At 45.9% G+C, this 24,340-nt stretch overlaps 2 protein-coding genes and 1 pseudogene across 7 annotated transcripts; 1 reads left to right on the plus strand and 2 right to left on the minus strand.

Annotated features, from left to right (window-relative positions):
- On the minus strand, window positions 7,749-12,938 carry LOC8065723 (pentatricopeptide repeat-containing protein At3g61520, mitochondrial). Of its 5 annotated transcripts, XM_021449945.1 has the most exons (5): window positions 10,726-12,938; window positions 9,183-9,369; window positions 8,998-9,058; window positions 8,406-8,791; window positions 7,749-8,280 (listed from the first exon to the last, which is right to left on the minus strand). In XM_021449945.1, exons 1-2 carry the CDS (start codon window positions 12,481-12,483, stop codon window positions 9,334-9,336), a joined length of 1,794 nt encoding a protein of 597 aa, XP_021305620.1. In that variant the 5' UTR covers window positions 12,484-12,938; the 3' UTR covers window positions 7,749-8,280; window positions 8,406-8,791; window positions 8,998-9,058; window positions 9,183-9,333. The 5 variants fall into 5 exon arrangements, with proteins under 5 accessions (XP_021305620.1, XP_021305621.1, XP_021305619.1 ...); XM_021449946.1 differs by lacking the exon at window positions 8,998-9,058; XM_021449944.1 differs by having other exon boundaries at window positions 8,406-9,058.
- On the plus strand, window positions 15,181-16,689 carry LOC8065724 (annotated as a pseudogene).
- On the minus strand, window positions 16,694-23,419 carry LOC8061503 (potassium channel KOR1). Of its 2 annotated transcripts, none has more exons than XM_021449564.1 (11): window positions 22,934-23,419; window positions 20,045-20,333; window positions 19,589-19,928; window positions 19,160-19,455; window positions 18,925-19,005; window positions 18,659-18,757; window positions 18,321-18,542; window positions 18,051-18,236; window positions 17,869-17,944; window positions 17,466-17,760; window positions 16,694-17,350 (listed from the first exon to the last, which is right to left on the minus strand). In XM_021449564.1, the coding sequence occupies exons 1-11, from the start codon at window positions 23,203-23,205 to the stop codon at window positions 16,942-16,944; spliced, it is 2,565 nt and encodes an 854-aa protein (XP_021305239.1). In that variant the 5' UTR covers window positions 23,206-23,419; the 3' UTR covers window positions 16,694-16,941. The 2 variants fall into 2 exon arrangements, with proteins under 2 accessions (XP_021305239.1, XP_021305240.1); XM_021449565.1 differs by lacking the exon at window positions 22,934-23,419 and adding an exon at window positions 20,711-20,999.

Genomic DNA, 24,340 nt, shown 5'->3' on the forward strand with positions numbered 1-24,340 from the left:
TGCACGTATACTCTCTTGATCCAATTGCATATACGAACCGAGATCAGATTCGTCACTCGTCATCTTGATTCAGATTTCAAGAGGAGGTATGAACTCATACCTGTTAGCTATTGACTGAACGCATGAGAGCAGAGAAGCGCTGCACGCATTGGACAAGCCCGCCCGCCCGCTGGAGGCAGCACATACGGCCTAGCGCGATAGGGGCGCCGCTTGGGGAGCACAACTTGTCAGGGTCGTGGCCGGTAGGGAGGGAGAAGGGCGGCGCCTACGGAGGAGGGACCGCCACTGCAGCCGCGGCCGCGGCCGCCGCCACCGGTGGATAGGGAAGGGGCGCCACACCATGCGCCTGATACGCCCCGACGTCGATCAGTGAACGGGCGCCACCACGGCCGCGTCGGAACTGGAATGGGGCAGGGCGCCGCAGCCGCTATCGAGATGGGGGAAGGGCGCCGCGGGCACCGTCGAGATGGGGAAAGCGCCACCGCCGCGCTTCGTGTGGTTTCGTAGGCTCAAGATGCAGGACACCGTGTATTGATGTATGCATCTAATAGGTAAGGATGTGCTTTTAAACCCGATAAGCAGAAGCCAAGTTCAGTGGACGAGCACCACCCGCACATCAACGGCCCGTTATGCTCCATTTGGCTCGACGCTCGCGTGCGTTACTTCCAGGTCGGAGTAGATACACGTACATGTATAAAGGAGTTTCCATATATATATATATATATATATATATATATATACCCAGGACCGCGAAATACTGAAACACGGGTACTGAACAATACTGAATTTTGTTTAGTATAACACCTAGGGTGTAGAATAACACTTTCTACACCCTAGGTGTAGAATACTATTCTACACCAAAGTGTTATACTGGACAGAATTCAGTACGTACTGCTCAGTATTTTTTCTGCTCAGTTTTGACTTGCGGTGTAGAATAATATTCTACACCTAGTGTGTAGAATAGCGCTGCCGTATATATATATATATATATATATATATATATATATATATATATATATATATATATATGAGTTTTTTTTATACGTACGTATATCTACTCCGACGTGAGATTTTACATACGCTCATTCTAGTCCCGTGGCGCGGTGCGAAAGTAGTAACACAGATGTCGGTATGAAACGGAGACCTCGGGGGTGCGGGCCGTCAGCTCTCCTAACGGGTTTGGATAGGATTAGAGAGTCCATGTGGCGTGAACTTCGGCGATGCTTGCGTTTTAAGAACTGAGTATGTCAATTGTTGCTCTGCATCATCCACGTGCCACTGGTGCATGTGCCTATGAACTAATGTGACGTACTATTAAATATTCTTATATTATTCCACCTTTATGTTTAGTACATAAAAAATCAGAGAATATATTGCGTAGGTGAGTGTATGCGTATATACTTGCTGCCTATATGCACTATGGAGTACCTGTATATACTTTTTAGAATAGAGTATTATACATACTTTTTAGAATAGAGTATTTATATATACTTTTTAGAATAGAGTATCACTTCATACTTTTTTGAAATAGAGTATTTATACGTACCTACAATGAAGTATCCATACATACACCAAGACTATGCGTGCATACCAGAATATATACATTTGTTAATGGAATCTAAAACATAAGAGTATCAATACATACACTTAATTAGGGACTATATGTATATACAAGCTTTACAAAATGAGTGTGTGTATATACAATAATGTAAGGGAGTATCAATACATACTCATCAGCAGAAACTAAGAATTATTTGCTAATACACAATGTTGTGGTCTCAAGTTGTGAACTTTGTTCGATGAGTTGGTCCGCATTCACGATCTTATACTGCATTAGGCCATCTTGACTTGTCGTCATTGAGATATCTTGATAATTAACTTTAGCAACAAGCAAGCAAAACTAATAGAACTAGAATGTAGAGATTGATGCTTGTAGCTGTCGCCACATCAAGTATGAAGAGATATACATACTCAAGTCTGAAAAAGGGATAAAATGTATTAAATGTTGAAAAAGTATAGTGATACTGATCAAAAAAGGGAACCAAGCACAACAAATTCAACATCACCATCAGATCGGGTACATCATACATGCGGAATGAAAAAAAAATATTACAAGATCAATTTATATTACTTATGAAAATGCAGATCAACTGAGCTTTGGCAAAGGCAGAAGCTGCTTCACTATATTGATCCTTCCATCTGAAAGTCAAAGTTAAACCTGTAGTTATTTTGCTAGTATCCAGAGATACTACAATCTGACAACTTATGAGTCAATACTCTTGCTTGAAAAATGTATCCTTTGCTACTCTATCTGAAAACAAAATATATCTAGTATACTCTAGTCTCAATGTGTATAAAGAAACACTTTCAGTTGAAAAAGAAAGAAAGCAATATGATGCATATATATAGTTTTGTGAGATTTTAGAATAGAGAGTATGTATGTATTCAAGAATTTTTATTTAGGCATGGAAAATAGTACATATGTGCGAGTATTTATGCATACTTCTAGACAAAAAGTATGTGTACATACCATAGAGAAGTTAAGATGATATTTCAAGTGGCACGAGATCAATTTAGATTATTTATAAAAATACAGATCAACTAAGCTTTGACAAAGGCAGAGGCTGCGTCAGTGTATTGATCCTTCCATATGAAAGTCAATAAGTGAAACCTACAGTTATTTTGTTAGTATCCAGAGATACTATAATCCGACAACTAATGAGTAAATAATACTCTTACCTGAAAAATGTATCCAATGCTACTCTATCTCAAAATAAAATGTATCTAGTATACTCTAGTCTAACAATGTATCTAGTAACACTTCCAGCTGAAAAAATAAAGTAGTATGATACATATAGTTTTGTGAGATTTTACAAGAGAGATTATGTATGTATACAAGAATTTTTATTTAGGCATGGAAAATAGTACATATGTGCGAGTATGTATGCATGCTTCTAGACAAGGAATATGTGTACATACCACAGAGAAGTCAAGATCTTTCTAGTGGCACACTGCTCTCCAATATGTATAGCGAGAGTAGTCTTAGAAGAGAGTAGTACATCAGATTTTTTATTTTTTATACGGAAAATTTACATACATCAGACGTGGGAGTACGTACACATACTTGCAATCAAGAAGTATGTGTACATACCATAAAAATTAAAATAAGTATGTGTACATACCATAAAAATTAAAATAAGATAATATATACTAGTGGTACGAAGACTTCTAATCCTAAGAAAAGAGTATTGGCTGATACTATCATTATCTAAAAAATGAGAAAATAGTATTATGATTGCATTCCTGCTGATATTTTCCTGGTAGTGTTACAGACAATGAATTATTCTCTGATTTGGAAAACGAGAGTTTATTCCTAATTACGAAGGATATAATCAGAGCATATATGGGTAACTAATATACTATGTCAATTTGATGCAGATCTAATTTTCACCTGGTTCATGTCAGCGGCGCCAGAGTTGATAGCCCAAGGTAGCAAACAAGAGTGCAGGTTCCGTCTCTAGATGAGGAGATTGTGGCACCAAGTAGATCACGACAGCTAGATAATGATGCTATAGATTATCCAAAAATGCGTTGAGATAAAAGAGACCTAGCTGCAACAAGATCAAGTTAATCAATCGTCTCTGGATCTGCAAGCTACAATCAAATTATATTGGAATAAACATATCTGGATTCCACGGCATGAGTACGGGCTTGAGGCATGGAAAAGAGCAGGCAAAGGAGAAGAGCCGTCACCAGCCGAAGGAAGGGCCCCGTCGTCACCTCCATGAACGAGAGTAAGAGAAGGGGCTTCGTGGCTAGATCCGACAGCCGAGGAGGATCGCCGCCGTCGCGACCATTGAAGCGGGGAGCCTGAAGGTCGAGAGGAAAGGAAGGCGTGGCGGCGACGATGACGGTGGGCCTGAATCTCGAGATAAAGGATGCCGCTGATTAATGGGTAAAGACATGTGCTACTACACCCGCTAAGCCATATAACGAATGGGTGAAACTTCAGGATGAACGCCTTCATTGGCCTGTTAGATTGGTCACATGCGCGACTGCCTCGACTCCCACTTGCGAGCGTATATTACCCATGCGAGTAGCTACACATCGGTGTAGAAAGGAATTTCCCCACCGCAAGTCAAAACTGATTAGAAAAAATACTGAGCAGTACTGGAGAGTGCTTAGTATCAACTTGTCCAACACTTAGGACCATGAAATACTGAAACACGAATACTGAGTGATACTGAATTCTGCTCAGTATAACAGTTTGGTGTAGAATAGTATTCTACACCTAGGGTATAAAATAGCGCTACCGTGTATATATATATATATATATATATATATATATAGCGCTATTCTCTAGGTGTAGAATATTATTCTACACCACAAGTCAAAACTGAGTAGAAAAATACTGAGCAGTACTGGAGAGTGTTCAGTATCAACTTGGCCAACACTCAGGACCACGAAATACTGAACAATATTAAAACATGAATACTGAATGATACTGACTTTTGCTCAGTATAACAGTTTGGTGTAGAATAGTATTCTACACCTAGGGTGTAGAATAGCACTTGTATATATATATATATATATATATATATATATATATTCATGCATGTACGTTTATTCACTAAGATAAGAATTTGTACATTTATTTCCTATATATACAATAGTATTCAGACTTTCTTATACATGTATGTTGCTGTACAAATTGCCACGCACGCCGTGCCCACACACCATGCGTACGTGGTCAAATCAAAAGTTACACAGGAGAAACCGCGAACAAAATCAATCAACAAATTAAATCCAACCGTCGGTCATCAGCGACGCCGACGGGAAAACCTTGATGTCCAACACATCATCATCATCATGAACATCGTCGAGCGAGCGAGCGCGCAACCATGCATGCATGGGAGAACCAGCAGAGCGATGGCACCCTAGCTTGGTCGTACGTGGATCTCTGGAACGTGACACCCTACTCCACGCACCGCGCGCTCGGCACAAGACGAGATCATTAGAGCTCGTGACGACCCAGACACACGGCGTTGTCGTCGTCGTCGTCGTCGTCGTCGGGCACCACCACACCACCCACGCCGTATCCTATGGCGGCGGGCAGCCGTTGTTGGGGCTGTTGGTCTGGCACGACGGTCCCGCCCCGAGCTGCTGCAGGTACAGCCGCCGGAGCGTCTCGACAATGAAGACGCCGCCTGTCGTCGGCAGCGGCGCGTCCCCGGTGACCGCCCAGCCGCCGCCGTCGCCGCCGCTCAAGGGCCGCGCCTCCGCGCCGCCGCCGAGCACGGCCAAGAACAGCACCACCGCCATGATCACCGCCACCGGTAGAACAAGCCCTCCCCTCTTCCTCCTCATGGTGACCACCATTGCCATGGCCGAACCGAACTACTTGTTGCTGCTCTCTTCTCGCTCTCCCTGATCTTGCTTCTACGTCCGGCCGTGCAAGCAAAGTAGGTAGGTATAGCCATGGAACGGGTCGTGGCGTGTATATATAGGAGGGTGGGTGTGCAGAGCTGGACGAAGAGGGCATTGCGATCTCGGGCGCGCGGGTACGGTGGTGGAAGTTGCACTGGCGGTTCCGTGCGGTGACTTGGTTTTCGTTCGCGGATTGCCACCGCGCGCATGCAGCAGCGCAGCGCGTTCATCAGAAAAGTCGCCGGACGGCGCCGATCCGTTTCGCTTCATTTGCATTGCACCGGCCGGCGCCACGCCATGCGTGCCTGCCTGTCGGGAATTAATGGTGGCAATTCCTTTTCGCTCTCGTCAGTGGGACCGGGCCGCACGTACGGCGGCGACGAAATGAGCCCGCTCGCCGGCGAGGAGGTCAAACGTCGGAGGCCTAGCTGCCGTGTTGACCCATGCGTGCATGTGACAGGGCAATGACTTTGGAGCATGCGAATTGCAGCACTTTGGCGCCGGATTGATCAGTCAAGGGTACCGATTAGTTATAGTTGGACCAACACCGTCCGTCCTGGCAGCAAGGCGGCCTTGTTTAGTTTCGAAAAGTAAAAAGTTTTCGGCACTGTAGTACTTTCGTTTGTTTATGACAAATATTATCTAATCATGGACTAACTAGGATCAAAAGATTCGTCTCGTGATTTACAGCTAAACTGTGTAATTAGTTTTTATTTTCGTCTATATTTAATGTTTTATGCATGTGCCACAAGATTCGATGTGACGGGAAATCTTGAAAATTTTTTGGTTTTCAGGGTGAACTAAACAAGGCCTACCTCTACTTGCATTGGGCCACCATTGTTCAACAGGGAGAAAGCTAGTGGTGTGTTTCTGCTCTCAAGAGTATTTTTGTTTAGGCCTTGTTTAGTTCCAAAATTTTTTGGGAAATTGACACTGTAGCACTTTTGTTTGTATTTGACAAATGAAGTATTATTTAATTAAATATTAACTAGGTTTAAAAGATTCGTCTCGCAAATTACAGGCAAACTGTGTAATTAGTTTTTTATCTATATTTAACACTCTATACATGTGTTGCAAGATTAGATATAATGGAAAATTTGAAAAAAAAATTATAAATTTTTTTGAACTAAACAAGGCCTTAGACGGGGAGGAAGTGGTTAGAGTTTGACCGGGTGAAAGCCCTGTGAGACAAGGCAAGGCAGGTTTGGCCGTTTGGATGGAGGGGACTAGTTTGACTCATCCCAGAATTTAACAATCCCCTGTCATGGACGTTCTTGGTCGTCAGCGGCGGATCGGTTTTTTCATTAGGATCATGTGCGGCGGCACCGGGCACTTCCGTACGAATTTGGTCCTCTTCGTCGTCCACACACGGTCGTCCGGGGCTCGGAATTCTTGGCCTCGGCTTTGTTTAGTTTTCAAAAAATTTTAAGATTTTCTGTCATATCGAATGTTTGGACGTATACATGAAACACTAAATATAAATAAAAAATAACTAATTATGTAATTTGTTTGTAATTTGTGAAATAATTTTTTTAAATCTGGTTAGATAATAATTATCAAATACAAACGAAAGTGCTACAATAGTCAAATTCAAAAAATGTTCACCAAATACAAACGAAATTGCATCATTGCACGGCGATCAAGCATGCACGCTCGTCCTTGGTCTGGTCAGAGTTTTCACCTTGGATGATGGGATGTTCCTCCAATCCAAGTCAAATCTCAGTATCGCCGTTTCCAAGAAAGCGCTCAAGAGGTTGGCCAGAAGATTCTATCATCAGCCTCGTCTTGTCGTTAAGATAGTACGTCAACGTTAGGTTCGAGCAGCGGCTGGCTTGTTTCAAGGCTTTGTTTAGTTCACCTCGAAATCCAAAAAGTTTTCAAGATTCCCTGTCATATCGAATCTTGCGGCACATGCATGAAGCATTAAATATAGACGAAAACAAAAACTAATCACACAGTTTGACCGTAAATCACGAGACGAATCTTTTGACTCTAGTTAGTCTATGATTAGACAATATTTACCACAAACAAACGAAAGTGCTACAGTTCCGAAAACTTTTCAGTTTTCGGAACTAAACAAGGCCCAAATAAACTTTGCCTAGCTTGTTAAATCTGCCATCATCGCAAAGTTCCCAGAGGCCTTGTTTAGATGCGAAATCTTTTTGGATTTCGCTACTGTAGCATTTTCGTTTGTTTGTGGCAAATATTGTCCAATTATAGACTAACTAGTATCAAAAGATTCGTCTCACGATTTACAGGCAAACTGTGTAATTAGTTTTTGTTTTCGTTTATATTTAGTGCTTCATGCATTTGCCGCAAGATTCGATGTGACGTGGAATCTTGAAAACTTTTTCGGTGGCAACTAAACAAGGCCAGAGTTTCAGTGCTGCACGGTATCTGTCTGACTATCAGAAACCGTTAGATCACATCCGACATGGTATTGGCAAATCATGTAACGTTTTGCCCATGCCCTTGCACAAGATTTGACTAGTTACTACACTCACCTACTATCCAGCTAGGTCAAGAATGCATGTAGGCAACGCAACACTTGAAGCAAGAGACGGGGAGATCCTGACTTGCACAACTCTCGGTCCTCCTGCCTATACGTGATGTGCCGTGAATTTCCTCGTCCCGTGCGGCACGGCTTTGCCCCGGCGACGGAGACGTGGAGCTCTTGGTCGCAGCAAGGCAGGCAGGCAGGCAGGCAAAATTCTACGATCCCGGCCTCATGAGACATGAGGCATTCTTCTGTTCCAACTTCCGAGAAAATACCCGAAGTAAACTGTAGCAGTCCTGGTCAGAGGGTCCGTCACTGTTCCAGTGGACCGGCAGGCTCCAAACTCTGTCACCTCCCTGCACGACAGGTAAAAGTAAACACATCGATCTTCAGTTCCAGGTCAACTGTAGCTCTTAGCAAGAAAATAAGGTTACAACTGCAGCTGTGTGTCTAAATATGAAGCTACAGTCAAGAATAGTACCTCGAGTGGTACTTCGGGGATCATGTGGGTTGTTCTGTTTCCCCACGCCGGTGCCCGAGTTCTGACCAGGTCCAGCCAGCAACGACATCCATATTAGGCAACACAAACCTAAGAACACTTCAAAGGAAAGACCGAAGACGCAAGGCAGTGACTTGTACGGCTCTCCGTCTTGCTCCTTCAGCCGTGATGCGCGCACGGCGCGGTACGGGTTCCTTTTCATCAGAACAATACTAAACTTGGTCTGAAGCACGTTGTTCCGAGAAAAAATGCCCAGCTAGACTGTAGTCTGTAGAAATCTGGGGAGTCTGGCTTCAGAAAAGTTACAGCTGACGGTACTCGCTTCTGGTTCCAACAAAGGGTGGCTTCATTGTCAACTTGGCACCTCCCTGCACGACAGGCAACACATAAAAGTAAGCAAAACATCGTCACCCTCTTCAAATCTAAAACCAGCTGTTGAATACACCGTCACCACATTTGACACGGTGCTTCAGGATATGCTCATGAGCTGAAGTACAGTTGGCGAGGTCTATGAAAAAACTGAGAGTAATGAATGCACTTGGTGTTTTGTCTTTAATTTGTTGTTCTCTCCTACCCTTGTCTTTCTTAGCTAGGCATCTCTTCATGGCAACACCATCCACCAGTATCGCTAACCACTACAGGGGCCAGGAGGCAGGAGGCATGAAATGAGATTTCTTTCACGGACCACAACAGCAGATCACTGGAGTTGCAAGGGACATGACACAGAAATCCTGCCAAGCCAACTTGCTTTCGTCTGACCTTTATGCTTATGCAGAAGTGTAGCTCATGAATTTCCAGCAAGAGGAACAACTGGCAGGAGCAAGTCCACATACATGGTTGTCATCAACTGACAAAATGTGTACCACCGACAACCTTGCCACCAGTTCAATCTCTGCTCCAGTTTCAATTGTTATGGGTGGTTCTGGAGTTTTCCTTTTTGCAGGTCCTGCAGAAGATGAGTTCACATGTTACTCCAGGGATTTGCAACATTTGAACATATTACAGATTTTATTACTCACACATATAGGGAGAGTTGTGTACTATTGCATGAAGGTACGACTTATGAGTTGTCACTCTTACGTGTGATTTGTTGTCAGAAGTGCACTCAAACTAACAGCGAGGCTATTCAGTTTGTTGACATTTGCAAGGCTAAGACTCTGTTGTGTAATTATGATGTCCATGCCCACATTGAGAATTCTCTTACGGTACTTCACATGTGCAGCAATTGGAAAGTAGGCAAACAAGAGAAGAAATTGCTTATTTCAGTTTCTTATAAGTGTACGGCACTTTTTCAAATTTCTTGAAATAGGCCTAACACCAATTGGAGCTTCAACTGTAACTGTTCAGAAGTTCTGAGTCCTGCTTGGAAGTCTGGACAGGTTTGCTAATATAGGCTAATTCAAAGACACAGCACTATGTGACGAGAAGTTTAATCCTTGCTCTATATTTGGTCATGCAATCTCAAAACTAACAAACAGAAGGTGAATTCCTAATAATTTTCCTTTCTGTGATAGGGCACGGGCGCAGGCGCGCAACACATATTTGTACAGTTGTCAAGCAAGCTGTATATGAAGGATTCTATAATTGAAAAATCAAATTCAATCATACTGCATTCATATAAGAAGATTTAGGGGGCAGAAGACTTAAAAGCATATAAACTAAAAAAACGGAATATATCGTTTGCAAGAGGGCCTTTGTTCTAACCAAGGTTCATGCTAGAGGGTTCCAAACATTAACTACATATGGCTGTGCCCTTAACATTTATTCTTTTTTTCTAACAAAAATTATTCAACATTATCTGTTGAAGAATAAGGACTTCAGTTGATATAGAGTGGTCTCGAGAATGATTTGGTACATTGGTGTCTGTTCAACTGTCATCTAATAGGGGCTAGAGTTAATAGGCTTGAACTGCAAATCCATTTTTCTACATTCTACATCAACTGTAAATCTCCAAAACAAGACAAAGGAAATGAAATAGTACCTAACTTGCAAAGACCTGATTGGAAACAAAAGAACCATATGAGTTGCCACAACATGTGCCAAATAACTTGCCCTGAATCAATTATGCCTTATGGCCCCTAAAACTGAACGAACACTTCTACAATACAGGCTATGGATGCAACCAATTCTGACCAAGGAATCCATCTCATGAGGCTAGCTAGGATTCAGAAAATGGTTTCCAAATTCTTGTGTCAACCAAGTCAAATTGATCTTCCAGTTATGAATTAAACACAGACATTGCAACTCTAGTTAATATGATACAAAATTCATTTCATGGTCAAACATGTAAGGCATGATTAACCTTTTCATCCCTTTGCTCCATGAAACATTTTAATCTCTCTGTTTCACCAATTTCAGGCAGCCATTCCATGAGAACATCCATAGTCACATAATCAGGAGTGCACCTCTCTTCTTTCATCTGGTCCATAAGTTCAAAAGCCTTTTCTGGCATGTTCTTATCTTGAAGACCTTTCAACAATGCATTGTAGGTTGTCACATTTGCAGGCACATTGTTTTCCCTCATCTCATCAAACAGCTTGATAGCTACATCAACTTCTCTGCTCTTGCAAAGGAAATCAATTAGAGTATTGTATATTACGGTGTTGGGTTGAATCCTAGCCTCACCCATGGACCTGAAAATTTTTAATGCCTCATCTGTTTTACCAGCTTTGCAATATCCATGTACAAGTGTACCAAAAGTGACCACAGAAGGCTGACAGCCATCATCAATCATATTCCCCAATAATTCATCCACAGCTGAGAAATCTCCTGCTTTGCACAAACAAGACAACAGGGTATTGTAGGTGTACACATCTGGCTGAAGACCAGCTCCTTTCATTTCCTCAAACAACTGATGGGCCTCATGCAACCTTTTCTTCCGGCAAAATCCACCAATCAGAATGTTGTATGCTTTTCTGTCCAACTTAAATCCTGCCTTCTTCATTGATGCCGCAATGTTGCAAGCATCCACCAGCCTCCCTGCTTGTGTCAATCCAGATATCATGGTGAAATACATGACTGCATCTGGTGGATACCCTTGGTCCGCCATCTCATGGAACAACTCCATGGCCAGGGCCACATTGTTGCAATGGAGGAAAGCACTAACCAAAGTGCTATAGGTCACAGCATTGCCCCTTGCCTCCAGCCAAGTTGTCCTCTTCTCACGGAAGAAATCCAGTGCAGCACCAACCCTGCCAACTCGGCATAAGCCACCAACAATTGTGTTCATCGTGATAACATTCGGTGTCACACCCTCTTTCTCCATTCTCTCCACAATTTGGCAAGCCATGTCAATATCCCCCACTCGGCAACACGCATCAGCCAAGCAGTTATATGTAACAGTGTTGGGCGCACATCCATGCACTTGCCTCATCCGCTCATCCACAAACACAATGGCATCCTGCAGCCTCCCAATCTTGCACAGCCCATCCACTACGGTGTTCAAGATGACAATATCCGCACAGACGTCCGAGCCTGGGCTGGACATTCGGTCGAGCACCTTGAGCGCGTCCCCGACAAGACCTGCCTTGCAGAGCCTGTTGAGAAGTATCCCGTAGGTGACGATATCGGGCTTGACGGAGGCCTCTCGCATGGAGGTGAACAGCTCCGTCATGCCGCGCAGGTTGCCAGCGCGGCCGAGCGCGGAAAGGAGGGAGTTGAAGGTGGAAACATCCGGCGCCGGCGCGCCCGCTGCGAGGGAGTCGCGGAGGAAGCTTGCGGCGTCGGCTGGGGAGGAGAAGCGCGCGAGGAGCTTGGAAAGGAGCGACGCGGAGGGAGGCGGGATGCAGTGGCGGGCCGCGAGGGAGTGGAGGGTAGCGAGGGAGGCAGGCGTGAAGGCGTGGGATGGCTCGCCGATGAGGCCGTATAGCTCGGAGGCGAGGCCGGGCGACGCGCGGAGGAGGGACAGCGTAGCGGTAGAGGGGGTGTGCCCATGGAGGAGGTCGGCGAGTATGGCGGTGGCGTTTGGGGTGTTGGGGGTGGGAGAGGAGGTGGAGGAGAGGCAGCGGCGGGACCGGAGCTTGTGGACAGCAGGCGGCACGAGCCGGCGGGTCGACGACATGGTGGACGGCAGAGAAGGCAGTGACTAGGCAGTGACCACAGCGTCAGGGCCGAGTCGGTGCCCAAGGTGCCAGCTTGGATCGCGAGTTCGGCGCTGTAGGGGCTTGGCGACGAGGAGGCTTCGGGATCGCTGCTGGTGCGGTGGGGACGACACCCTGTTCGGCGTCGTGGTCGGCATGCCCGTGTTGGTGCGCAGCTGGAGCACGGTGAGCACGACGTTGCGGCATCGGGGTCGTGGCCGGCGTCGTGAGTAGGTCCGATCGCTGCCCGCGGTGCTGTGCTCGTCGGGGTCCAAGCCGGGCCGGACGGGGAGCACGACACGGCGAGCTCGGTGACGAGCGGTGTTGCGGCTCGGGCTTGGTCGTGGTGGGGTAGCTCGGCGGTGCTCGGCGTAGTGCTTGCAGAGGGGGAGGGAGACGGCGGCGCTTGGGAACAGGGGAGCAGCAGTGGCGGATGCTGAGGGTGCTCCTCGGCCTGCTAGGGTTAGGGGGGACGAGTGGGTCGACTGGGCCTTGGGCCGGTGGCGCTTGTGGGCCCGAGTGGAGGTGGAGGTGGCCGGCTGGGCTCGCTCCACTCGACAGCTGGGCCGAGGAGTGGAAGGGGAGGGCATGAGCGGGCCGACAGGGGTGCTGGGCCAAATGGGAGAGGAGAAGAGAAGGATTTTGGCCCAAGGGAGAAGGAGTTTCCCATTTATGAATAAAGGAATTTAAAGATGGGATCAAAAGGGAGATTTAAAAAAAAGAATTCGAAGGGAAATTGAGGGGGATTCGAAAGGGGACTTGCTATGAATTTTGTGCACTCCAAACTCTAAACAAGACTGTGTGTGTTATCAAACTCTAAACACGCTGATCCTAGGAACTGGGAACGGGATGCAAGAGGATGGCAAATCACGAGTCATGAGTCGGGGTGTGTTACTTGCATCAAATGTATGTAAAACATATTGGGGCTGCCTGGTGTTCTTTCGCCATGACGAGTTGACAACTAGGGCCACTGTCCTATTAGTTCTAACCTGGGTCCATCTATGCCAATATTTAGACATATACATAAACTATTAAATATAGACTATTTACGAAACTAAAAACATAGGTAGATAATAATTTATAAGACGATTTTTTTTAAATTTAATTAGTTTATGATTGAACACTGACTACTATAGTTACAAATGTGCTACATTATATATTAAACTTTATTCCTTTCAACCAAACACCTCCTAATCCATGTCCAATCATTGCTCTCTTCTTATGAAGACAATTCCATAAATACCATAATAAAATATATTATTTTTTATGACAATTAAAAAGGTATTGTGATCTTTATGCTATGGTTTTAGTTTTTCTTCTCTTTACTATCATTGGGTCACGTCTGTTACTCAGGGTCTATTTGGATCCAAAGGCTAATTGCTAGCTAGCTAAAAACTAGCACAGATGCATTTAACGGCTTGTTTAGATTCATTAGCACTAAAATTAGCAGTACTTGGTTGAGTGTCATAACAATAGTAAAAAACATTTTTTTTCTATCTTATGCAATTTATAAGAAGTTTCTAGAGAGTTGCCCAAACTTTGGCAAAAAAAAACATTAGTATGCCAATTCATTGACAATGAACCCAGTGGCGGATATAAGCCTAGGGCCAATATGGCCATGGCCCTAGGCGTGGGAAAAAACACTAGAGTATTCTCTTTGTTTTTTCCAGCTAAATATATATTAGCATGACTTTTGTCCATTAACATGTGACCCGATGTTTGTGGTTCATAGTATTGGCCCTAGTCGTGAAAGTTCCCTAGCTCCGCCACTGATGAACCAATTGATGGTTTTGGCTTGCCATAATTTTGGTTAGGTTAGGCACATAGAATTGGAAGCCAACCAAGCAGATCCTATGGTATTATTTTTCAGCACTACTTCAACAGTACTTGCATCAAAGGAATAGTGTACAAGAAATTAGCATAAGCAGCAGTAGCCAAATTTCAATAAAACAAACAGGGCCACATTTGTTTTAAAATTTATAGAAGCTTAGAAATATTTTTGTAGTTTAAAATCTTTATCAAATATTTACTCTTTTAATTAACTATAAAAGTTAAAACTACCTTGAAAACCACTTCTAACCTGGTTGGTAATTTAAACGTTTGTGGGAATTAAGAGGGTATAAGATGTCTACTTTCGAAGTTTGATGAAAAAAAAAGATCATGACATAGTTTAAGGAGATATATATATAAGGCAACTTCTTTTTTTTTTTTTCTTTCATCCTTCAGTGCGCCACCAAAGGTTGGAATTATAGGCTTTTCCTCTATCGGAGTCCAACAGTCAAAAGAGGCCCATCGATGTCTGCACAGTATTAAGTCCGCATGGGCCCAATGGGTCGAAAGTGCTTACGTACTACGGGCTCAGGAGTATACATTTGCCATTGTGGTCCGTCACAGCTTCGTGTCTTCCTCGTGGAAATTTCCTCGCCAGCATTCTACACGGCAATTTCTACGCTTCCGCCGATGGACATGGACCTCTCCACTCTCTCACAGTCTCCACATCTTCGCCTTGTTTAGTTCACCTCGAAATCTAAAAAAAATTCAAGATTTCCTGTCATATCGAATCTTGCGGCACATACATTAAGTATTAAATATAGACAAAAATAAAAACTAATTATATAGTTTACTGTAAATCACGAGATGAATCTTTTGAGCATAGTTAGTTTATGATTAGATAATATTTGTCAAATAAAAACAAAAATACTACAGTACCGAAATCCGAAATCTTTTCAGAACTAAACAAGCACAACCAGATTTTTTAATTTCTCCTAGTAGTGTGGGATTCTCCTAGTGTTTTAGCATTCAAAATTTAGTATAAACTTTTTCTTGTAAATACCTTCTAGTAAGGATTCCCTAGTGTTTTGACTAGTGGTAGTGATACTAGAAGAACTCCAAGGCCTTAATATCGAATTGCAAGTGGCTTTAATTGGTTGGCTCGGTGTCGCTAAGACTTGGGCAGTTGGGAGTAGTCTCGGGCTCTTGGCCCATCCGATCTCCAGCTAGCGCTGCCTTGTCCCCACTCCCCACCTGCCGCTGCAACCTCGCCATGGATCCGAGCTCCGACATCATCCTCGACACTCCGTACTTCCGCATCTACAGCGACCGGCGCATCGACCGCTTGATGGGCACCGAGACCGTGCCGGCCGGCTTTGATCCCACCACCGGCGTCACCTCCAAAGACGTCGTCATAGACAGCGACGCCGGCCTCTACGTCCGCCTCTACCTCCCGGACATGGCTGCTACCGGTACCGGGTCCCGCCGGTCACCGCCCAACGACGACGACGACAAGAAGCTCCCGGTGCTAGTCTACTTCCACGGCGGCGGCTTCGTCACCCAGTCGGCAGCGTCTCCGGTCTACCAGCGGTTCCTCAACGCCCTGGCCGCGAAGGCCGGCCTTCTCATCGTCTCCGTGAACTACCGCCTCGCGCCAGAGCACCCGCTGCCGGCAGGCTACGAGGACTCCTTCCGCGCGTTCACGTGGACAACCTCCGCTGGCAACGGCGGGGACGGGGACCCCTGGCTGTCACGCCACGGCGACCTGCGCCGCGTCTTCCTGGCCGGCGACAGCGCCGGCGGGAACATCGACCACAACGTCGCTATGATGGCCGACGACGCTGCCGCGGATCGAGGGTGCCGTCCTCCTGCACGCCGGGTTCGGGGGCAGGGAGCCTGTCGACGGCGAGGCGCCGGCGTCTAGGGCGAGGATGGAGAAGCTGTGGGGGTTCGTGTGCCCCGATGCGACGGACGGCGTGGACGACCCGCGGGTCAATCCCTTGGTCGCCGCGGCGGCGCCGAGCCTGAGGGACCTGCCGTGCGAGAGGGTGCTCGTCTGCGCGGCGGAGCTGGACTCCCTGCTGCCGAGGGACAGGGCGTACTACGAGGCCATCAAGGCAACAAGAGGGTGGCGCGGCAGGGTGGAGTGGTTCGAGTCCCAGGGCCAGGACCACGTCTTCTTCCTCTTCAAGCCCGTCTGCGGTGAGGCCGTCGCGCTCATGGATCGACTGGCCGCGTTCTTTGCTGGGAAAACTGAATGAAATTCGTCATGTGGATGGATGTGGCTACGAGTCCACGACCACATTGACTGAGACGAATGGAACAAAAGAAGATGCAGCTTATTGCTGAATCGAATAATTGAGCTCGGCCCTCGGGGGAAAAAAAGAAACAAAAGAGAGGAAATAATGATTGAGCTCTGTGTGATGGATAGCCTGTTTGGCTGTTTGCTTGGTTGTTTCGTCACATTGCATTTTCATTTCACATCTTACATGATTGCCAATTTATAGTTGTTGTACAGTTTCCAGCACGGATGATGGACGTGACTCCATTTTCTTTTACTGAACGCATATATATAGCCATGCAAAACAACAACCGTCGCATGCAATGCCACGCACGGAGCTAGTAGCTCCGCGAGAAGAAAAGAGTGACGTACGTACACCATGCCCAATCTACTGACCATCTTTCTGATCGCCGTCCTCGCCTCCGACCAGGTAGAGCTTCTGGCCGTCATTGACCATGTCGACGTCGAGCACCCTGGCCCCGTCCTCGCACAGCAGCCGCAGCCGCGAAGCCGGGCCCGGCAACTCGAGCTTCTCCTGCGCCGACGCGACCAGGCTCTCGATGGTGTGCGGGATCCACAGCACCACCCCCTCCATACGCCGGCGCTCCTCGCCTGTGCCCGCCGCCCGCCACGGGTGGTACGGGAACACCGAGCACCGTCGCGGGTGCATCTTGTCCCTCACTTCCTCGCCGCGCTCTGGGAACATGGCCAGCTCGTTGGCCCGCGCTTCCTCCAGCAGCGCCCCCAGCGTGCGGCCGCCGCACTTGCGCGCTTCGTCCAGCGGAGTGGTGCCCCATCTGCATGCGCACCGCCCGCCCGCATTGTTATTGTTATGGCCAAACTCGCATTATAATCTAGAAACTAGTGCGAACTTGGCTTAACTTAGATGAAGCTTTGATGTAATGATGTTACCTGTCTGTGGCGAACACGCTGGCGCCGGCCTCGACAAGCATCTTGGCGATGAGGTAGAGGCCCTCGGCGGCGGCGATGTGGAGCGGCGTGCGGTGGTCGTAGTCCCTGCAGTTTGGGTCGGCGCCGTAGGCCAGGGCGCGACGGATGAAGTCCGAGTCACCCTTGGCGACCGCCGTGCACAGGTGGCTGCCGGCGTTCTTGAGGTTCAGCTTGGCACCCTTGGTGAAGAGCAGAGCTGCCACCCGTTCGTGCCCCTGCTTCACTGCCTCCAGCAACGGCGTGTTCCCAAATTGGTCTGCTGACAAGAAAATGTCAAACTGGTAGCAATGACTAATCCTAGAAAAGAAACTGGACAAGAGGGATGACAAAGACAGATGAGTGGATCGAGGATGGCGGCATATACCGGTATGGTCGATGTCAACGCCTTCGTTGATGAGGAATTGCACGACGTCCTCGTACCCTCTGGAAGCCGCGAGATGCTGCGAAGAAAACGCGGATCGCATCACAATCTTGAGCTGATCTCAGTTTATTGCCTGCAGTCTGCAGATGACAGGTTGAATTGACAAAGAGGCATTTTGCTGGTACCAGAGGGGAGCGGCCGTCGTAGTCGGTGTTCTTGGGATCAGCCCCTGCCCGGATCAGGCTTTTCAGCTGGTTCAGGTCCCCGTAGAAGGCTGCGCTGTTGACCCGCAGGGTGAGCTCCGCCTCCTGCTTCCCGATGTGGAACGTGATGTCCGATTCCAGCTGCTTCACCCGTCCGCCATACTCGCTCTGCACCCAGCCAGTCACAAATCAACGCTTCTACCTCGGAGAATTCAATGGGGAACAGAAGTAGAGCCGTTTGAGACTATGTACCTCGGAGAGATTGCTCAGGATCCTCCTCCCGTCGACGAAGTAGATCTCCAGGATGTTGGTGAAGGACTGCTTGTCGAGACGCAGGAGCCGGCAGAGCTCACAGACGCGGACCGTGTAGGGCTGCGGGATGTTGCAGAGGATTGAGATCTCGCCGAAGGAGCTCTCTGGCTCCAGCATCAGCAGAGTCTCTTCTTGTCCGTCTTCACCGATGCCAACACCTTCCTGCAGACAGCAAGAACATGTTTCAGTTCAGACAGAGGCATCAATTCACTAAAGCATAAGATTGTTACAGAAACTGCATCGAAGCTTTGACAATTTTTTCATGGGCGTGAACTCACCAGTGCACCGTGGCAGACGAAGTATAACTGATCGACTGCACTTCCTTGCTCCAAAATCACTTCTCCTGGTAGGAAGAACTCCTCTTGCAACCTGATCACCTATAGAGCAGAACATGACAGGTAAATCTTGGGATTGGGAACAGTATCACAAGTTCACAACAATTAAAAAGTACTCTGCTGGAGGAGTTCTTCCTACCATATAGTTCATTCAGCAGAGTATATATTAGATCAACATACATAATTGGGATGAAAGAGAGGAGACTTACAATCTGTTGAATGAACTCTGCGGAACATCCCTTGAACAGTGGAATGCTTTCGATATATGGCTTATACAGTGTTTGAGAAATCTGCAAGTGCCATACAATTTATCATCAGTTGCAACTTGCAAGAAGACGGTTCATGTTCTATGTAGTATAGAAGGAAGGTCTTCTGAATACCGAAATATGGTATTCAAATCTACTTCAGAGAAGGATGGAAAAATAAGAAATTGTGGCTCATCACCTTTGCACGGATAGAAATCGGGATATCCTGAAGGACGGAAGCTTCAGTGTAGCTGCTCTCATACTGCAACCTCAAATGTCCTTTGATCTGTTCTCTTATTTCCTTTCCAAGTTTATTTCTGTTCATATACCTGATCACTTCTTTCATCTTGTCCCTAAACCGCTCAGTTCTCGAGCCTTTCACGATGAGGGCAGTCATGTTACCGATCAGGTAAGCTCCTAGAATCATGTCAAAGGAAACATAGATCATGATGAATATCATCTCCCTTATGTTGACAGCATGAATGTCACCATAACCTGCAGAGGAAAAAAAAAGAACATTTAAGTTACTTTAAACAAATAGTTTTGTTAAGATTTTCAGAAACAAATGAAAATGGAGTGGCAGAAGTTATGTATTGGAAAATTATGTGAACAAATCTTAGTTTCTTACCAACAGTTGCCATGGTGACAATGGCAAAGTATAATGATGTTATATAGCGTGTGACAAGATCGATCTCCCTGAAATGTGTAAACTTGTAGTCCCCCAACTGCAAACTCCCAATCCACGTATATCCTTCCATTGATTCAGGAAGTGTCGTAGCCAGGTAATAGAAGATACAGGCTGCTGTGTGTGTACAGTAGAGTTCCACAACTATGAGCTTCACTATCCTAGTGAAAAGGTAGTTGACACGTATGTCCTTTTCTAAACGCCAGAAGAACTCTGTAATCTTTGTAACCCGTGTCAAGCGAATCCACAGCAGGTATCTTACTTCTTCTTTACTTCCACAAGCCTGTTATGGAGTTCATCATGAGAGAATAATCATTACAGAAAAACGAAAAGTTGATTACAGCATAAACACCATTCCAGAATTTACGAGCTCAAAGTTTTCTTTAGCAAGAGAGTAACCTTGTAGATAACATCCCATGGGAAGCAGCCAAGAAGATCAAAAATGAAGCTTGATTTGCAATACCGGAGGGCAATAGCAGTGGGATTGTAGACAATTCGATATGTGTCTGGGTCACGGTATGCCACAAAAAATTTCACAACAATGTCGATAAGGAATGCAATCTGTCCAGCTATATCCAGGAAAAAGAGGTTTTTTGGGAGTCCTCTGTAGAAGCCAAATTCTAGGGGCGTGAAGAAGGAACTGTACACTGCCCAAACCAGTATGAACTTGGTCCATAATCGATACCACCTGAAGAACATCCAAAAGTAATTCACAAGTTCAGTAAACTATCATCCTTGTGAGCATATATACACGTTTAGACAGTAATAAAATTTCACTCTAAGGTTTGGCTAGAATGGCATGAATTAGCATTAATAACGTTATAAAAGGGAAGCCCCAGTGCTCTCCATGAAGCTCAAAATGATAACCACCAATTGACCAATCGATTTAGGTAACCGGCTATATAGTGCTTCAACATTTGTGAGATTTAGGTAAAGCAGGCTCCAAGTCCAAGTTGACAAAAATATATTTTATTGAAAGCAAAAGGATATGTTCAATTCACTAGTACCACAGCCATATGATTTATAGCTTAGGAAGGTATGGTGTTGAGAGACAGCATCAATCACCTCACACGACGCTTGCTAGTTAGGTCAAAAGAAGTAGGTAGACCAAATTCGTTCCAGGTGAGTACATACACACATCCCATTCCTATGAGCACATGCACATGTCTGAGGTGAAGTGGCCGTGAGTGGGATCCTCTTGTTCTGCACCCATCTAATGATCCTGCTAGCAATAAACTAGCACGAAAAGTACCATTTGAAATGATATAAATCTGGATGATGCGGAGCACCTCATCTTCTTCCATAATCACCAGGAAAGGGAGAAATAGATTTCACTTCTTTTACCATGCAAATAATTTTAATCCCACGCGTAACACTGACAGCTGGTTGAACAGAAAATTACATTTTGATGTTAATGGAGTGTTGTGTAAGTCATTTGGCGGACAGTATATTGGTGACGTTCTAAATATTAAAAGGAATTCTAACAAGTATTGATCTAATTAGTAAGTAGGCTCAGTAAAGAAAAAAATGAATTCACTAAATCCACAAATGGCCTCATATTCATAACTTGTCATGCTGATGGTGTTCAAACTCCAAAATATGCAAACTATCACTAGCTCAGATTTGATTATGCGAGATCACCGCTAATCGAAACTACAGAAGTTCCAATCAACACTGATAGTGTAGCTGTCAAGGAGATCACCACATGACCTTACAGTGGCAACCTATGCATCAAGACCAGCTATCCCAGATGCTTCAGCAAAGGATAAACTACCGGCTTCTCGGTAAGAGTCCAAAACAGCTCCGGGCATGCTGATGAATTCTTTAGGCCCGTTCAAACCTATACGTCCAAATCATCCAAGTAACCAAATGAAACTCGGAGTGCTTAACCTCTTCAGTTGCCGTACACCTGGTTGGCCTTCATATATGGGGAGGTTGTTTTTATAAGCTATAGCTTAGTTGTCCTGTTGTGATAAGCATGCAGACTGAACGTTGTTATATATTAGAGTTATAAATAATGGTTGATCTTTGCTGGTAACATCTAAGCACACATGTAAACCGATGTTGATAGCCCGCCCGGATATTAAGCTCATGTTTATTGTATTCACTATTCAGAAATTAAGAAGATCCTGTATTCCTCAAGATGAGCTCATTTAAGCTATGATAAAAAAAAGGAATGCTATTGAGAAAAGCAATCTCTGGGAAAATTTGAATGCTTCATACAGCTTCCTCTTTAACTGAGGTTTGTTTTTCCCTTACTGAAAGCGATTTTTTTTTTTTCAGATCATTCTTTTGAGACATTAATAATTCACTCTTAGCGTTCAGTTTTTTCCTACTCGTCTATTTGCATGCTTTCTATCTCTATTGCCCAACACATATTTCTTTCTGTGTGCTCATTCTGCTAGCAGAAATGCGAAATCAAGCGGTGGCTGATTTTTTAAACCTCAAGTTGTCATGTTAATATTAACCAATTGTAACATGCAGAATCTAGCAAAGCATTTTTCTTGTGCTATGTGGAACCTAGAAAGCATATTTGCTGACCCCAATCGATTTGACAAACACTACCGGGGCTTATTTGGCTATATCTAGTGACTCTGTCACAAAACTCTGCATTCATTCAGAAACTAAAACGAAAAGAAAAAAAAATAGATTTTCGTGCAGAAACAACAGGCAGCGTGATTGAATTAAAGCAAGGCTAATATTTGTGTGGGCGTCAAAGCGTACCCCGTGACCGGGGTGGCTGTCCAACTGCAAACCTAGTAGTAGTAGCTTGCGTAGCTGGCGAGCTCATCATCAACTAGCGAGAAATTTGCGGCTGGGATGCTGATGCACACTCTCTTCACCATTCAGATGCATGTCGCGTAGTCATCCACAACATGATCCGACGCGTCAAATCGATCAAACCAAAAGCTTCAAATATTCGTTTAAATAGAGCTTCGGATTGAAAAAGAAAGAGTAATTTTCGGGAGATTCACATTCACTGCTGGGGCATTCGTGGTTGGTAATTACCCGCCGACACATAGTATATGCAGAGGATGAAGGTTTTTTATATTTACAAAAAAATAATATTGGGTTTTCGTGGTCATGGTCGACCAATTTGTCGATTCGTGGGAGCCATCCGATCGGGGGACGCCGACCGATCTAGCGCGCCGCGTCGCGCCGCCGCCGTCACCTTCCAGAAGCAGCAACAGCCAGCGCGCGCGCGCGAACGCGAAACCGGAAGCGGAAGCTTGAAGCTTCGAAACCAAATTAACGAGATCGCTGGGGGCAGGAGAGTTGATCACGTACTTGTTGTCGGGGTGGATGACGAGGTCGTGGAAGAAGCCCTCGACGGCGCCTACTTCCCCGGCGAGCAGGCGGCGCCTGGTGCGGCGGCGCGGGCGGAAGCGGCCGAGGCGGAGGTCGGAGCCGAAGAGCGCGAGGCGGCTGCCGCGGGAGGAGGCGATGTGGTCGCGCACCTCCTCCACCTCGTACTCCGCCGCCGACTCCTCCTCCTCCTCCTCCGGCTCCGTCTCGCCCTCCGCCACCCTCCGCTTCGACCCCAGCGGCCCCCTCCCCATTACCGCAGCTTAATTATGTACCAACGGCTTGCAGGCAGCGGCCGCGATAGGACGGAATCCCGAGCGCGAGCGGCACAGTGGCGGGCCGGCGGCGGCAGGCGATGGTGGCGGTGGGGGCCACGGTCGGCCGGCTGTGCGAGCGTGCGTTTGAACTTGGAGGGAGACCGGGAGGCGGGGCTGTCATTTATAGGCGCGCGCGCGGAGAGGCCTGGCTGGAGCTCACGGAAGGGTGGGGGTGGGGGGTGGGGCAGAGCTGAGCAGAGGTGGGAGGGGAAGCCGGCCGTGAAAGGGTTTAACCGCGGCGAGGATCGGAAGCCAGGAAGGAAAAAGTGCGGGGATAGATGCGTCGTCCTCCGGTGATGGGCGGCTGTGGGATGGACGGCACGGCAGCCGGCAGGGGCAGGGGCAGGGGCAGGGACGGGACTCCTCCTAGCCCTGGTGGTGGGGGTGCCGGGAGAGCGAAGGGCCGGGAGAGCAAAACCAGAGGGGTTTGTATCATGGGGGATGTATTTATTTAACTTTTTTTTTTGTGTTCAGTTAATTAACGTGATGTATGCATGTATATGAGCTTTAATCTCTTAGGTCTTGTTTAGTTCACTCCAAAAACCAAAAACTTTTCAAGATTCCCCGTCACATCGAATCTTGCGTCATATGCATGGAACATTAAATATAGTTGAAAACAAAAACTAATTCCACAGTTTTACCTGTAAATCACGGGACGAATCTTTTAAGGCTAGTTACTTAATGATTGAATAATGTTTGTCAAATAAAAACGAAAGTGCTACAGTGTCAAAATCTAAAAAAAATTCGAATCTAAACAAGGCCTTAGTATGTTGGATAACCATGGATGTTTGCCTTCTAACATTTGTTTTTTTAAAAAGGAGAAAAATTACGTCGTCTCGTAACCCTTTCCAATAATGCACTGTATCGTGGTGTTATAATCAAGATTACCATACCACTATGGTATCGCTAAATTGACATGTAAAGCAATTTCTACAATGTTGTATCGTTTTTGTTATTTGCTAGAATTTAAAATAATTAGTTCTCATATGTTTGTGTCTATGAATGATTGAATGTGAACAGATTTAAACTAGTCTTGGAATGGATAATGTCGAACCCAAGCTATCTCACCATG

Source organism: Sorghum bicolor, chromosome 10 (assembly GCF_000003195.3).
Source record: "Sorghum bicolor cultivar BTx623 chromosome 10, Sorghum_bicolor_NCBIv3, whole genome shotgun sequence".
NCBI classification, from domain to species: Eukaryota; Viridiplantae; Streptophyta; class Magnoliopsida; order Poales; family Poaceae; genus Sorghum; species Sorghum bicolor.

What these genes read in the sequence shown, in the direction of transcription:
- LOC8061503 (XM_021449564.1), bottom strand. Translation starts at nt 23,205, where the DNA reads ATGGGGAGGGGGCCGCTGGGGTCGAAGCGGAGGGTGGCGGAGGGCGAG. An exon ending in CAGAGTTCATTCAACAGATT is followed by an intron (nt 18,758 to 18,924) that starts GTAAGTCTCCTC and finishes TCTGCTCTATAG; the next exon opens with GTGATCAGGTTGCAAGAGGA. An exon ending in TCGTCTGCCACGGTGCACTG is followed by an intron (nt 18,543 to 18,658) that starts GTGAGTTCACGC and finishes TGCTGTCTGCAG; the next exon opens with GAAGGTGTTGGCATCGGTGA.
- LOC8065723 (XM_021449946.1), bottom strand. Translation starts at nt 12,483, where the DNA reads ATGTCGTCGACCCGCCGGCTCGTGCCGCCTGCTGTCCACAAGCTCCGG. An exon ending in TGGAGCAAAGGGATGAAAAG is followed by an intron (nt 9,370 to 10,725) that starts GTTAATCATGCC and finishes CATCTTCTGCAG; the next exon opens with GACCTGCAAAAAGGAAAACT.